At 51.0% G+C, this 15,318-nt stretch overlaps 6 protein-coding genes across 6 annotated transcripts; 3 read left to right on the forward strand and 3 right to left on the reverse strand.

Annotated features, from left to right (window-relative positions):
- Positions 1-2,121: 2,121 nt before the first annotated feature.
- On the reverse strand, positions 2,122-2,631 carry PpBr36_03085 (uncharacterized protein; the record flags this gene model as incomplete). The annotated part of the gene is made up of 2 exons (XM_029890261.1): positions 2,122-2,254; positions 2,390-2,631. 2 exons carry the CDS (start codon positions 2,629-2,631, stop codon positions 2,122-2,124), a joined length of 375 nt encoding a protein of 124 aa, XP_029754186.1.
- A 1,188-nt stretch (positions 2,632-3,819) lies between these two features.
- PpBr36_03086 (uncharacterized protein) lies at positions 3,820-4,213 on the forward strand (the record flags this gene model as incomplete). Its single annotated transcript, XM_029890262.1, has 2 exons — positions 3,820-4,024; positions 4,200-4,213. 2 exons carry the CDS (start codon positions 3,820-3,822, stop codon positions 4,211-4,213), a joined length of 219 nt encoding a protein of 72 aa, XP_029754185.1.
- Positions 4,214-4,596: 383 nt separating this feature from the next.
- PpBr36_03087 (uncharacterized protein) lies at positions 4,597-6,336 on the reverse strand (the record flags this gene model as incomplete). Its single annotated transcript, XM_029890263.1, has 1 exon — positions 4,597-6,336. One exon carries the CDS (start codon positions 6,334-6,336, stop codon positions 4,597-4,599), a length of 1,740 nt encoding a protein of 579 aa, XP_029754184.1.
- A 1,833-nt stretch (positions 6,337-8,169) lies between these two features.
- Positions 8,170-10,775, reverse strand: PpBr36_03088 (uncharacterized protein; the record flags this gene model as incomplete). Its single annotated transcript, XM_029890264.1, has 8 exons — positions 8,170-8,316; positions 8,427-8,570; positions 8,637-9,137; positions 9,255-9,410; positions 9,483-9,578; positions 9,994-10,007; positions 10,123-10,544; positions 10,636-10,775. The coding sequence occupies 8 exons, from the start codon at positions 10,773-10,775 to the stop codon at positions 8,170-8,172; spliced, it is 1,620 nt and encodes a 539-aa protein (XP_029754179.1).
- Positions 10,776-11,265: 490 nt separating this feature from the next.
- On the forward strand, positions 11,266-12,257 carry PpBr36_03089 (uncharacterized protein; the record flags this gene model as incomplete). Its single annotated transcript, XM_029890265.1, has 2 exons — positions 11,266-11,545; positions 11,611-12,257. The coding sequence occupies 2 exons, from the start codon at positions 11,266-11,268 to the stop codon at positions 12,255-12,257; spliced, it is 927 nt and encodes a 308-aa protein (XP_029754178.1).
- Positions 12,258-13,321: 1,064 nt separating this feature from the next.
- Positions 13,322-14,587, forward strand: PpBr36_03090 (uncharacterized protein; the record flags this gene model as incomplete). Its single annotated transcript, XM_029890266.1, has 2 exons — positions 13,322-13,885; positions 13,985-14,587. 2 exons carry the CDS (start codon positions 13,322-13,324, stop codon positions 14,585-14,587), a joined length of 1,167 nt encoding a protein of 388 aa, XP_029753249.1.
- Positions 14,588-15,318: the final 731 nt, after the last annotated feature.

Raw genomic sequence — 15,318 nt, forward strand, 5'->3', positions numbered from 1 at the left:
AGTCTTCGATGGCCCTTGGCGATGTCTTTGCCAAGGCTGGGGTGCGCAGTACTCGTGTCGGTTTGACGTCTTGGCTCTTTTCCCTTCTATGTTCGACAACTCAAGGGGGAGGGGTGGAAACGAAGGATTGAATTTGAAAGGCTCAACTGCCTTGTATCACCACCTTGACCACTGTACACCCAAGTATGAAGGCTTTGGTATTTTGATTTGGCATAAAAGACGAGAATCCAACCAGCAAAAAGAATTTTGTTTGATGATTGAAGGAAAAGGAGAAAACGAGACACATACACACACAAAAAAAAGAAAAGAAAAAAAAGCAAAAAACCCCCCATCTCTACTGGACTTTCAGGAAGAACGACTCAAAATAACTGGTGCTGGGACATGCTGCAGTGTGCTGCATCATTCCCTGCTGGTGGACATGAGGTCATCGCTTCCTTGTATTGGGTCGTCCGAAGGCTTCGGCGGCAGATGATGGGCGGAAACATGACCCTCGGATGGCCGCATTGACGATCCGTTTCAACGGTCTTCGGGGCAGACAAAGCCGCACACGTTGTACGCAACCTTTTGGTGGCTTTGTGTGTGTGAAGCCAGGCCGGAAAAAAAAGAGGGCGTAATGTGTGTTGTTTTGTTTTTGTTTTGTTCTTGTTTTATACTGTTTACCCGCAAGCTGGATCTCAAGTGCTGCGTTGGTTGGAGGGTCGTGATGTGGTGGTGAACAGTACTTTTTGCGTGGTTACTGAAAAGTCAAACAGGAAACAACTAACGGCTGGCTCTCTTGATCCCAGGATATCTATAAAAAAATAAAATCAAAAAAGACAAACTATCTCTTTAGTCTAGTCACACCAACAAACTTAAGCGCATACAGCTTATAACCGGCATTGCCTATCAAACCAACGAGCATATCACGTAATGACGAACATTAGAGACTAAAAGAGAAGAAGAAAAGCCTAACCCGACTCTTGAGACCGGTCGTCCATACTTTCTTTCTTTTTTTTTTTTTTTTTTTTTTTTGTTCTTGTTATGATGGTATGTGTGTGGGTGGGTGTACCGTATGTAGCTATATATATGTGCATGCGGTAAATACAGTGCATCGTCTGGGATTTTTGCCCCTGTTCTAGGGAATCTCAACCCAGCTCATCAGACGAAAAACAAAAAACAGATATGCATCATCGATGCACCAATCAAGACCAAGGAAGCCATGCTGTTTCTACTAAGCCACACCCAAAGACGTTCCATACTTCGAGCAGGCTTCGCTTCGGTTCTTTGTCCCCCCAACGTCTCGTATTCAGATAGCGAAAGCACTGACATCACATGGACGAGCACATCCTTTACGGGCTCTTTTTTGTATGCATTTCCCTTTTGAGTCCTGTCCCTAATAGGCAACACCCCCACGCCCTTTTTGTCTCTTCTTTTTCCTTCTTTCATGAGTTTTTGTCATGTTCGATTTCCAAATCAGGGATCAACTAGTCTAGTATCTGCCTGCCTGCCCCGTTGGTACATGAGCGTTTTTTTTTTCTTTTTTTTTTTTCTTTCTTTTTTATGTTTCTATTTTTGGTTTTCTTGACTGTCGAGCGGAACCCATTTGTCTACTATGCCAAGTCAAGGTTGGCGGAAAGTAAGTAGTCAGTCAAACCTTTAGACAGATTGAGGGTTGGATGCCACGCAACAAGGCAGCATGTTTTCTTTCTCGTGTTTCTCGTTTGGGTCGCAACTAGCTGCGCATTTGGTAAGATTCCTGTAACAAATGACATGTCCGAGTGTTTCTAGGACTGTGATAGTTTGTTTTATCACGGATACAGTTTATACACAGTAATTTGACTATGCTTGTGAATCTTGATGTTGGGATATGCTGTGTTTTCTTTTTTTTTTTTTTTTTTTTTTTTTTTTTGCATACACCTCGTCGTACAGAAACGAACCAAAACAAACGAGCAAAATACCATGTAGTGATTTAGACTCGTCGGTACACCAAGACTATGAATATTCCTTCACAATGTCATATCATGTCTCGTCACGGTGCAAATATCAATAGTGAACGTTTCAAATCTAGTCAAGTACAATGCCAAGCAAAGTCAAAGACTCGGCGAGGCCGCGGTAAAACACAAACCTTCTCAGCTGTTCAGTCTAAGGATTCTCCATCTTGCAGGTCCCCGAGAAGCAGTATGCGCAGTCCTCGCCCTTTTGCGCCCTGTTGGTGACTGCAATCCCATAGTCTCGATTCTTGTTTTTGGCACAGCACTTGCCGTCCTTGCGGTAGCTGGGAAAAGCACAAGACGGCCATCAATCAGTCACTGCACTTGATGACAAGAAGAGAAAAAAAGAACAAGAGTTCAAACATTCCATCGGTCTCGAAAAAAAAAGGGCCGGGGAGCGGGCGGAGAGTCAACCTTACCAGTTGTGCCGGGAGCTACCCTGGTATATCAGCCTGCCCTGGCAGACGTCGTTCTGCAGGCGATGGCCGCTGCATGCCTTGCGCTTCTCCAGACGCGCAACCTCCAGCACGTTTGGCACAGGCGGCGAGATGTTGTCGGCCACAATGGCTGATGGAGAGGTTGCCACTCCTGCGTCCGGCAGGGAGGAGGCCAGTGAGGTGACTGTGAAAAGGAGGACAAGGGGAGAGAGAGACAGATGCATGGTTTATGTGTTTTCTTGGGGTTGAAGATATCAAGTATGTACCTGGGTGGTTGCGGGATGTTGTATTTGCTGAATACTAGCAAAGTTTTTTTTTATCCTGGATTTCTATCGTTGCGGGCCGACGTGTTTTTTTTTTGTCCGCTTCTCATACTAGGTAATCAACAAGTTATATAAATTCAGTCGTTCACTTTCAACTCATTGACGTCCTCAAAATGGCAGACATAGGAAGCAGTTGCGGCCGTCATCTAGCTCCGGCTGCTTTCGGGTACCACTTCCACAGAGTGTCCACGGCCTCTGAATCCATCGATACCTACACAAACGATTATGACTTTGTTACTTGCAAATCGATTGTTTGCACTACCACAAGCCTTTGCGTGAAAAATCTATTCCTTCGGGTACTCACCGCCAGAAAAAAGAAAACAAAGCAAAGAATACCCGACATAGATGTGTGGCTGACTGCCGCAGCTGAAGGCTGACCTGGCCGGTCAGGAACTCAGCTTTGACCATGCCAGCTCGGCGGCTTATCCTCTCGGTCAATACATAGTAATGGAGTTGCACGAACGGGGACCGGGAACTGCTCCCGCGGACCCCCTTTTACACCACTTTCAACGTCTCGGAACGCCAGCGGTCTATTTTTGGCTTTTAAATGCCGGAGTGCCAAGCAGTGATCGACCGGGACCGTACATGAATCTGATGAGCGCATGGTAACAGTTTGTGGTTGGCTTAAGCCTCGTTGTCTGGGGGCTCGAGTGAATATACTCGTTGCTTAAAGCGAGGGCAGTGGTACCCGAAGGATCACCACGCAGCCCTTGGGGGACCCCCAAAAAGTTACAATTCAGATCCAAGGGATCCCGAGCAGCTGAACTGACGAGATGTTGAGAATCTGCACAGCCTTTTTCCCAACTTGATACCGATGTAGTCTTCTAATGGTGAATGATGTAGTGGTATTCTGATATCATCTGTTAGCATTTTCATGACCAGCGATATTGTACATAAAGCTGTCATGCATCTCCCGTCGCCTTGCAAATGTTAGAAATCATCACCACCAAGTCCTATCAAAAAGCTCCTCCCTGCTTCAGAAACCCAAACACAGTTTCTCCACCATCCAGCCCTGCCTCGAAAACATATCAGACCCCCCAAAACCAACAAGCCACCCCATCATCATCACCGTCGTCACCACAAGCTACCATGAAAACCTACGCCGCCGTCCTCGTCGCCGTCCTTGCCGCCACCACCCTGGCCGCCCCGGCAACGTCGCCCGTCGAGGAGCCCTTCTCCAACATCGTCGCCCGCGAGCAGTGCTTCCACCCGGGCGAGTGCGGCTGGACCAACTCGGGCCAGTGCGAATACCACTGCGACGGCTACGGCGGTTTCATGTATATGCAGGGCTGCGGTTGGCGCCGCAAGCGCTGCTGCTGCGCCAAGAAGACGNGGGGGGGGGGGGGGGGGGGGAAGAGAGATGGGCACAAAGCTTGCCTGTTGAGTGAGTTCATGTTTGGTATATTTTGGCTCGCCCTCTACTTACTGAATGACTTTGCTGACCGCGGCATCTTTTTTTTTTGCAAAAGCGGCGACTTTATAGGGTTAGCGAGAAGGGATCAGGAGTGCCACGCGGGAGTGATTGGAAAATCCAGAAATGTCCAAAGAAACACAAATTCATCTTTGTTTTTTTTTTTTTTTTTTTTTTTTTTTTTTAAAAAAAAAAGTAGCTTTATGTCACATCGACGCTCGCTATGCACTCGTTCAATTCATTAACATAAAAAAAGAAGCCCCCGTCCCTTCCTCCAGATTGCGATTAGAGCCCTGAAATGCACGCCGTGATGCTGGTCAACAGATCATTCACAGCAGCTGACTTGTTGTACACCAAGTTCCTCACGGAAGATTGGCTCCCCGATCAAGTCCCCGCCCAGTTTCCTTGGTTTAAAAACAACGCCAATGCCGAGGCATGTCTCGGGGCGGCTGTCCTCAGCTGCGCAGTCCAGCCCGGCATGTATATTGGCCTGAGCTCCAATCAGCCCCTGGGCTCGAGGCTTCGAGTCCTGATGGGGTGGCAGTGAGCCCGTCAAGACTGGCCTGCCATCCCATACCTCGCGACTCGTCCACCACACCGACAGCAGCAAGTCTGGCTAGCACCTCGCCGAGTTTCCTCCTAGCCTCCATCTCACGTTGTGTGCTCCCTTGCCTGGGTCGATAGTATTCCTGGACAATGGACACGGTGAGATGGTAGCATGAATAGAGAAGGATGCGCACGCCCGAGGTATCCTGATGGCACCCCGAGTTCTCCTTCTCCATTGTGAAATGCCCGTCTGCGCTCTCCATGCTGCCATAGAAGCCTTCAAGAAAGCTCCGAGACGGCTGTCTGCTGAACGTCTTGGTGAAGAGCGGGTCGCCAAAGTATGCATTTGACCAGTCGGCCAGTCCTGCTACCCCCAACTGCTTGACTAATCCTTGGCTCCCAATAGCTTGTTGATTTGAGAAGCTGGTAGATGCGCAAGCCTTGTCATCTAATGAAACGCATCGTGTCCGTACCAGGAGGTTCGTGGGCTCGCCTGCATCTATAAGCACAAGCCTAGGAGTCGTGACGACATTCAGATACTGACAAAGTCGCCTCATTTGTGTCCGAATCGTGGCGTAAGGAATGTGGATGACCATGTCTTCAGCGTCCCTCAACACATCCTCCATCATGGACTGGAATGCCCTTGACCAAGTGTTGTTATTGTTGTTCAGAGAAGCCGCTGGCCTGTGATCCTCACTCGCGCTAGCGTTCCCGTCTTTGACCGGGCACCCAAGTACTACAACAGCCGGGCCGAACTGTCCAGTCGGCGCAGTCGTTCTGGAGAGCTGGCGGACGATTGTTCCGGCTTGGAACTCTATCTGCCTGATATCAACATGATGCTCTTGTTGTGCCTCTCGATTGATATTGTCCGCAGTAATGAATCGTCCGCTAGGCTGCTGGGATATGAGGTATGAAGTCTCGACGATATCCGCCACCACCAATGCGTCTGCTATTGAAGACGAGATGGTGGTTGGAAGTATGTCCAGCAGCTCCACATGTGAAGAGGGTGACCGTACTTTAGGAGTTCTGACCGAGTTGTTAGGTACCGTGACCATTGGCTGTTTGTCTTCGGCAGTGCTACCCGGGTAGTTGCCGTACTGCGTGTTACCATTTCTAGGGTCCGCTGCGACCCCAACCTTGCCCGCAACAAGCTTATCTCTTGTAAGCTTTTCCCTCAGCCATCCGAGCAAGAGGGCCTCGGACTCGATTAGAAGCTGTTCAGATCGTAATAGCCGCACCATCGTGGACGGTGCCGTGGCAAGCACGAGTTGTTGCCCGCCGGCCAGGCAGATAGTGTATATATTTTGGATCCTGGCGGGCGAAGCGGGAGTGGCCCGTATGCCCTCGACAGTTACGTCGCCCGCAATTATCCGGCTTAGCATGGCCTGAAGCCCTTCTTTCGAGGGGAACCGACGCATGGAATAGGGCTGCTCTGGTGCACAAGCAAAAGTCCAAAGCGCAACAGCAGTCGATGTTTGTTCGGGTGCCGGTGGTACTGAAACTGGAAGCACTCCTGGAAGCCTTCGGCTGTTGACAGATGAGGATGTGACCCAGGTGTCACGGTCGATGCGATCTGCGTTGCATGTCGGGGCGAACGCTGTTGTCCTTTGTGCGAAGCTACGCAGAGGGAAAGGCTCTTCAAGAACCATGCTTTATGGTCAACCAAGTACAAGTCAATTTGCCGAGCCGACAATATTGATGTGATAGATTATGAACCAGGGAGAGCCACAAATATGACAAGGACTATCAAGGATATGCGAGTCCTCTGAAGAAACCCCAACAGTGTAGGCCTGGTAGACATGGGGTAAGCGCAATATGCAGACAGCCTTTTTGGTCTTGTAGCTGGATGCAGGGCGGTAAGGACATGCCAAACTAGGAAAAGGCTTCGGCAATAAAATCGTTTTGCCCGGGTCTATGGCACGCTTTGACTGGGTACCAAAATCCAAACAAGCGAAGGGGGGGTTGGACTGTTGTCACGCAGGGATCCTAGATAATGATGGGTCTTGAGTTACTTGCCCGGGAGAAGCCCTAGCTGCATTGGCATGAACAGAACTATGGCAAAAACAACCCGCCAGATTACCCAGGAAGGCTGAGGATAGTCAATACGACATACGGCATGCTAGCGTAGCGCTATGCAGACATTTGTGAGAGCCGACGTCACTCGACAGACGAGCTGATCAGCCATCTCGCTTGCGGTGACATGCTAGCCCAGAGGATCTAGATGCGCAACGATGGCCTTCAAGAATATACTTGGATGCGAAAATAGGAGACGGTAAGGAGATAGCCTCAAGCCAAGGCATTGAACCCAAGAAACTAAAGAAAAAGAAGAGTAAGATTTAGCTTGTGCATAAATGTCAAACTGACGACGAATCAGGAGTCGACCATAGCCGAGACTGCAGCAAGCATAATCCAAGCACCTGGGATAACTGGGATATAGCCACATCTGGTGGCTTGGTGGAAGACGTGGGAACTCGCTTATCGTTGGTCCCGAGCTTAGGGTCCGTTCCAGAAGCCGCCACCGAACGCCGTCATCTCGTCAAAATGACAGTCTGCCACCCCTGGACTCGTGCCTCCAATGATACAGCCAGTCGTTGGTTGCACAGCTGCCGTGGGCAGTCTAACAATCCGTAGTTTTCTTGGAAGCTGGTCATGGGGCACCCACATATAGGTTGTACGACGCGCCGTCCCTCGGTCCCAACATAGTTATTGCGGTAACGAGCAATCCCGATATACCCGAATTGGTGGACCGCGGCATGTTTGTTCCGAACACAACATTAACCGCCATATCATGATTGCGGTGTATGCGTGTAGGCCCATGCCCATCAAAAGAACGTACTAGTCAAAATGGAAGACACATGGAGCGGTTTGTATGTAGGCATGCGGCCTTTGGCATGATGGATGGCAACCTCCAAGTACTCCGTCTGGCATTCCCTCTTTTAGCTAACTCTGACACTAGCCCAGCCGTTTTAGTCCAGGATGGGGGCCCATGTCCAGCCCAGCCCGCAAGCCAAGGGGTAAGCGATTCGGAAAATTTCTGATTGGGTAAAAATAAGCGAATCTGCGTGGGTGGCCCACAAATCCCGCTAGTCTGGAGGGAACAGGTCGAGCTGAAGAGTTTGACCATCACCGATGCCCTGCATATATTGGGGAGGGCTTGGAGGTGGACTAACAGTCACCAAAGATCCAACTCACGAATCAAGACCTAACCTGTTTCGAGGCAGCCTTCCGAGGTCCCGCCGAGGGTTGGTAGCAATAGCAGTTGGTTGATAGGTGCGGCTCAAAACTGTCTTCATGCTGTCCAGCCTCCCGGGTGCAGCCAAGGCCGGAAACAAATTACTTGACTCCTTTGGATCAAATTCTCGCCTAGCAAGTCTTATTTCGACACCGAGGCCGAGTCATAATGGAGTGCTCTGTTTCGTTGCCGTTGTATATCCTTGTTGAGCTGAAGGTGTCGATCCATGTCTGTTGCATTGCGCTGTCTTTTATTTCTGGTCCTCCTTTGACCCTTTGGGATGATGCTCTGGAGAATCCTGCTTCGCTGACTTTGCAGCGGCACTGTAAATCTCTGAAATGTTGAATCGCTTCAGATCGTCCCAGTCGCCATCTACCACACTCATGCCATACAGGTTCTGGACAATTGCTTGGTTAGCGGAAGACCCCACATCATCCCCGATGGCTTTTACGGTAGTCCGACGTATTATGGATGCCAAACGTCGAACAAGTTGTGTGCTCTGCTCACCTGGAACATGTCCACCAATATGACCTTGTCAGGCTTGGTGAGGTTGACTTTGTGTCTCTGATCGTCAATCAACGAAGCAATACCCTTGATCACATCATCTCGCTTGAGCGGGCACTGATTTCGGGTTGACAGCCTAATGGCGTACTGGCAGCGGGTAGTTCGTTAGCGTGGCTTCATCTGCACCACCTGAACAGACATGGCGAGACTTACACTGCACTCAGGCGGTGTTGCCTGTTCGTTGTCTTCTTTGCTCGCTTCCTCGGGGCTCTGCACCTTGGTCCCGTCATCCACTGCGGCGTCGCCTTCTTCCGCATCCTCCGAGCCCTCACTCATTTTGAAGTGCTGCGGCAGAACCTTTTGGCATATCTCGACGAAGCCCTTATCTGAAGCCCGTCCCATCAAGGTAATGGGCGTAAACCTGTTAAGATAGCGAAATCGGCGCGCAGCCAGGCCCGACGATGCCTTGGTGTCGAGGCATATGCGATGCACAAACTCTACAGGTTCAATGGGTGCCTTGGTCTTGACAAACAGGAGACAATCGACGGCCTGACGAACAATCGTGAACACTCGCTCTGAACCCTGGGCCCGGGTCGGCTTGAGCGTCGTCAACTCTTTTTGGATCGAAGCTTCTATGTCATCGGCTCCTCCCTCGTTGTCTGAGCTATCGTCATCCTCCCCTGGAGGCTTGATGCCATATAGCTTTTCAACGTACTGGCGAGGAATTTCTGATCAGCACACAAGCAACATTTCCCACGGAGCGGCTCAGGTACACCCCCGAATTGCCTTGCAGCAGCGAACGCAAGGAAGCAAAGCTGGTGGGTATCGTACTTCGTCGAAAAGCAGCTCAACCTCGCGCGCTGCCTTGGCCTCCTGGTTCCTTGCGCAAGTCACCCAGACTCCTACATCGCCAAGCTCAATTGCCACACGACCATCGATCTTGGTCTTTTGATGAGGGGTCTGCCATTTTCCTCCGTTACCGCCCTGCTTTAATATGATTTTTGTCAGTGGTGGAACCATCACAATTGCAGAAAAAAAAAAAAAAAAAAAAAAACCTACCTTTCTCCGTTTAGACGAAGTGGCATCCGAAGCCCCAGGGCCGTTTTTGCGTTTTGTATCTGCCATCTTCCAGATACTGACGCTTTCGGTATGTATCTAGCAGGTTAAAGTTCAAGTATGTGATGTGAGCACGAAGAGTGACTGTCCAGACTTCAAGAAAAGACAATTCTTCAAGTCTTTCCTGTTTCTAGTCCTTACCAGTCAGTGGGTGAGCATTCAATTGTCTAGCATGGGAAAAAGGTGGATTGATTGAGAGGCATAGCATCACGTGGTGTTCCCCACCAGATATGATCGGTATTTGCCTCCTAGGCTGCAGGAACGGCCGTAAGAACAATTCGACCAGCGCTTCCAGGACTAAAAAATAAGAAAAAATAAAAAATAAAAAATAAAAAATTCAAGAAGAAATGATAAAATTTCCTCCAAGATAGGGCAGGTCAGGCGAATTATCTGAGAGGTATATTGACAGTTCATTATATAAGTACAACATGCGTCTTATGTAGCCAGTCTAAACCCCTGGGCCCTTACCTATAGTACACGCTAAACCGCGAATTAGGAGAGGATGCTTGCTTGAAAGAGTACAATATTTTACAACAGGACGAAGCCAATGCGACAAAAAAAGAAAAAAAGCCGCAATTCTAACCGCACCTCCCATCCTTCCACCCTGTCCGCCACCTTTGGTCCCACAAATTACAGTCAAATATGGGCTTCCCCAGCTTCTTGTTGACATCGTTGTGCGCGTTGCACAGCCAGTTGCCAAACTCGTCGCGTGTCCGCACGCGGACCGGCTCCCGCTTGATGTATTCCCTAAAGTCGTCGGCGCACACCCAGCACGGATACAGCTTGGAGAAGAGCCGCATGAAGCCTGCCAGGTCCGACTGTTCCGTCTGCGTCGGTTTCTCAGGGTATTGCGCTGCTATGGTGTGCAGCAGCGTCCAGGTTCCGCGGCCCAGCGTCTCCACGTCGGCCGGACAGTCGCGGGGGGGCCGGGCCTGCGCTGCCGGCCCTTTGAGGAGAGACTTGCTCTGCGCCGCCCAATCTTTCATGCTAGTGCATGTTCGGCATCTATTGAGGCAATGGGAGGAAATTCACCATCAGTGACTTGAACCGAAAATGTAGGGAGATGGAGCTTTTCCACAAGCTGGCGAGTTCTTACGGTTTGCCATCCTTTCCCAAAACCACTCCGTTGGCAAGCTTGGGTGTTGTGGTGCTTGCTGGTCCCGATTCGGCAGCACCAGCAGTTGCAGACTGTGGTAGTAGGCTTTTTGGTTCTGGTTCGCTCGAGTCTCCGGCCATCGCTGCTGATCGATTGTGTGTGCGCGGCTTATTTCGTACACCTACGATCCCTAGTGAGGTATAACTTCCGACCTGGAACAAAAGGATTGAGACTGATTCCAACGGCGTGATCGTAAAGGCATGTGGTAGTTTGTGGAGGTATAGCATGTACTACTACATTCCATGCTTGTTGATTGGTAATGGTTCCAACTGGCGCGACCTTATGGTCTGGGACAACCGGGATAGGGTAGCTTCGCAAAATAAATCGCAATAGACAGTACAGGCACCATTGCGGTTATCGATAAAGCCGCCGGCACTGTGCCCCGCCGGCAACACCAGTTGAAAGTCTGGCCATCGTTTTACTGCGCCCCCGTATAAAATATAGGATCTAAGAGGAAACCCCAAATAATAAGTAGGCGCTAGATCTTAATTGATATATCCCACGGGAAGCTTGTGTTTAGCCATTTTTGTTGCCACGCTTGGGCCTGCGCTTGCTGATATATACACCATCATGACATACGACAAGGCTCCCGTTTTACTGCTCAAGACAAAGTCGACCCCTGTCGATGCATATGAAGAGATCTTCTCTCAGAAATTTGAGGGGAATGTCTTTGAGCCAATTTTCATACCAGTTCTCGAGCATAGGTTCCTCGACAATGGCATGAACCAAGTCAGGGCCCTGCTCAAAGAGCACAAGATTGGCAAGGGCGCGGGCTGCGAGTATGGAGGCATGATCTTTACCTCACAGCGAGCGGTTGAGGCCTTTGCACACCTGATCACCGAGGGCGCAGGTACTGGCGGATGATCCCTGTCGTTGTTCCTAAACGTTATTTTAAGCTCACCAATGCGAATACAGACAATGGAGGTGCGCAATGGCCAAATTTACAGGACATCCCCATCTACAGCGTTGGGCCTGCGACGACCCGCGCGCTGAAAGCGATCCTACAGGAGCCGGCTCTGAACGTCTATGGAGAGCACACTGGTAACGGCGAGACACTTGCGCCGTTCATATTAGATCATTATGGGGAGTGGTACAGGGAAAGGGACACCAAGCCGCCACTACTGTTCCTCACAGGCGAGGTCAGGAGAGACATAATCCCCAAGGTGTTGATGGACAGCAGACTGGCGGCGACCCGGCGCATACAAGTCGACGAGGTGGTCGTGTACGGGACAGGCGTGATGCACTCGTTCGAAGATGAGATGCGCCAGACGCTCGACAGAGTGAGGGGCTACCGCATGCTCTGGGCAGTCGTCTTCTCGCCGACGGGCTGCGACAGTATGTTGCGTGCACTCGGGTTCCTCAACGACGATGGCAAGCTGGAGACGGAGGCTGTGGGGCGGCGTAAAGACTCCGACCACAGGACTTTGGTGGCCACTATCGGGCCCACGACCAGGGCTCACCTGGCAGACTCGTTCCAATTCGAGCCGGATGTTTGCTCAGAGCATCCCAGTCCAGATGGTGTCTGGTCTGGCATTACCAAATACATCAGCAATCTGAGATAACAAATGTGTCATGGATTTGTCCTGTAAACGTAGTCCCGGGATTGCTGACAGGACTAGTGTTGCTTGGCGGTATAGAAAAAAGTCAATGCCAAGGAAGGTTTTTTTTTTTTTTTTTTTTTCATGTTGGTTCGAAACGAATTAATTGTTCATTGCATGGTCAGTGAATTGTGTTTTCGGCATCTTTGTTAGTGTCAAACGAGCGTGCGTATATAAGTGTTAATGCGCGTGCATGTGACCGCATGGCGCACGAGTATATTAATGGTTTCGAGTGAAAATAACAAAGATCAGAACTCGTTTTCTAGGATGCGATGATTGATGGTGGTTCGAGAACAAGCACATGCCTAACGAGGTGAGACATGAAGTTGCGGGATGACTGGCTGGGATCAATTGATTGACCGGAGGGCGGTGTTTGCGGCCCGCGGCGGTAGTGCAACCTTAGCCATGGCCAGCCAAGCTAGTGGCCACGAACCGGTGCTCGTACTCCGGACCTACATGCAAAACTATTCGACGCCAAACCTGAAAGCCGTTCTGGGGATTAGCGAGCGGAATTACTGCTTTGCTGCTACCCCACCCTCCCGTTGCACAAGGTAGATAGCGTGGGCTGGCGGTGACGAACTACGGCTTGTCCTAACCCACCTTTGATCCATGACCCAACCCATAGTGGCCACCTAAAGGTTGTGGTGCTGACAACATATGACCCTGCACCGCCTGCGTGCCTTGAGAGGAGGCTCTCCCCATTGCTCGCGTGGTTTATCTGTGCATTTTTTTTTTTTTTTTTTTTTTGGAAGCAGACATAAAAACAAGGCCCCCAGCATGTAAATAAGGATGCATTACAATTCGTGAGACGGTTCCCTGAAGGCCGCTGTGGCATTTTTTATTGTTCTATTTTTGGCCCAAAGGCGACCGTGACACCAGCAATCCAGGTCCAGCTTACTCCACTGACGTCGTCATACGCGATATCGATCCCAGTACAGTACACCACGACCGGTCGACCACAGCCCCCGAACCCCTTAGACACAACGTTCCACCTACAACTGCGAACGTGATCAGATCACGACCGGGGAATGACGAGCATCAACTCCGCCATGAATTACTACCACGGCAGCAACTCACCGCCCAACTCATCGGGGGCCGCTACGCCTACCACCACCGCATCCGCCGGCTCCTCTGGCCTGTTCGGCGGCGGTCTGTACAGCGCCTTAGGTGGCCTCATGCGCCGCTGGTCCAGCGGACCAGAAGGCAGCGGTCAACTTGGCCAAGAGGAAGACGATGGTGCACACAGCACCGGGAACGGCGTCGATGGCGTGTATAGCTCTAGGAGGTTCAGGCCACACCACGCAAATACATATCCACGTGTCCCCTCGCCGCTCCGCCCGCCTCCGTTGGAACCCCTGGTGCTCCACGGCTTCCGCGACGACACCCCGGACTCGGCGCGCCTGATGACTGCCCCCGTTGCAGAGGAGATTCGCATCATGATCCCCGAGAGGCTGCGCATCGAGGAGGATTGGAAGTTGATATACAGTCTGGATCAGGACGGTGCCAGTCTTGCCACCCTGTACGAGAAGTGTGCGCCTTTCAGGGGCCGCCGGGGTGGCTTCGTGCTTGTGGTGCGGGACGACGAAGGAGGGGTGGGTTTTCCCCTGATTAAACAAGCCGCTTACTGCACCGTTTTTTTTCTTCTTCCCACCAGGACTAACTGCTGACGATCTGCCATTTGCACATCACAGACTTTTGGTGCTTACCTGTCCGAATCACCACACATCGCGCCCCACTACTTCGGTACAGGCGAATGCTTCCTGTGGCGTGCTTCCACGATGAGCCCCCTGCCCCCTCCGCCCTCCGCAGACACGACACACCTGACGGGCCGCACGACCACGATCTCATCGTCCCCCGCCGCCACGACGAGACGAGCACCGCCGGCCCTGATCCCCATATACGACACGGACCTCGAGACGCAGGGCACAAGCACCTACGACATCCACGCAGACGATGACGACGACCGGGGCTACACAACAACAGACGGCCAAAGCCAGCAGCAGCCCACCCCGCCTATCAAATCCTCCTCCCCGATGCCGCCGCAACCGTCGTCCCCTTGTATCCGCTTCAAGGCCTTCCCCTATAGCGGCGTCAACGAGTACTACGTCTACTGCGAGCCGCACTGGCTCAGCGTGGGCGGCGGCGACGGCAAGTACGGCCTTTGGCTCGACGACTCGCTCGAGAAGGGCGTCAGCGCCACGTGCCTCACGTTTGGCAACGAGCCGCTCAGCGATGAGGGTGAGAAGTTTGGCGTCCTCGGCGTGGAGCTGTGGGCCATAGGCGCCAAGGACTAGCCTGTCTGCTTTTTTTTTTTTTTTTTCACCGTTTGAAAACCCGTTGTGCCCCGTGTTCGGACCGTTTATACCCCGGTTCAAGAATATGACGTACCCCTCAAGGGGTAATAGTATATAGGTGTTCTACAGGATCCGAGGGTCGCTACCTGGCCTGTTCAGCAGGAGGTTTATATAACGGATGTCTGGTTGCGGGAGGGGCTTTTGTGACCTAACGAGGTCCGTCTCGTGAGGTGTGAAGGAGAGTGAGTAAAGGAGACGAGAACGAAAGCAAACAAAAAGACGGAAAACGGACGATATGACTATGATACCCATCTCTACTTCTTTCACCCGATTATTTCTTAGCGGTCATTATCAACATGCTTGGCTAGCTATCGCCACATTCATTTTGCCATTGGCCTTGTCTCTATACCAATTACAAATACTGGTGATGGAATACCGAGAAATGGCCTCTAACAGCACTATGAAAGTTACGTCGTCGCTTGGGGATCTCTAATGGCATCAATGTATTCATTTCCCCACTCGTGTCTCTTGCGCACTCTAAACATCTCAATTCCTTCATTTTGAGCACCGGCGAGACTGGCAACGGCGATAAATCACCGCAAAATAGAATCAGAAATTGCGCATATATATTATTCCCCTTGTCTTGAAAACTTAGCTTGACAAAGCCAATCCACGAATAGACAGATCCCGCCTACCTACAAGTCAACAGAGCTGTGGCCTCAAGTTTATAC

The sequence above is a fragment of the Pyricularia pennisetigena genome, chromosome 3 (assembly GCF_004337985.1).
Source record: "Pyricularia pennisetigena strain Br36 chromosome 3, whole genome shotgun sequence".
NCBI classification, from domain to species: Eukaryota; Fungi; Ascomycota; class Sordariomycetes; order Magnaporthales; family Pyriculariaceae; genus Pyricularia; species Pyricularia pennisetigena.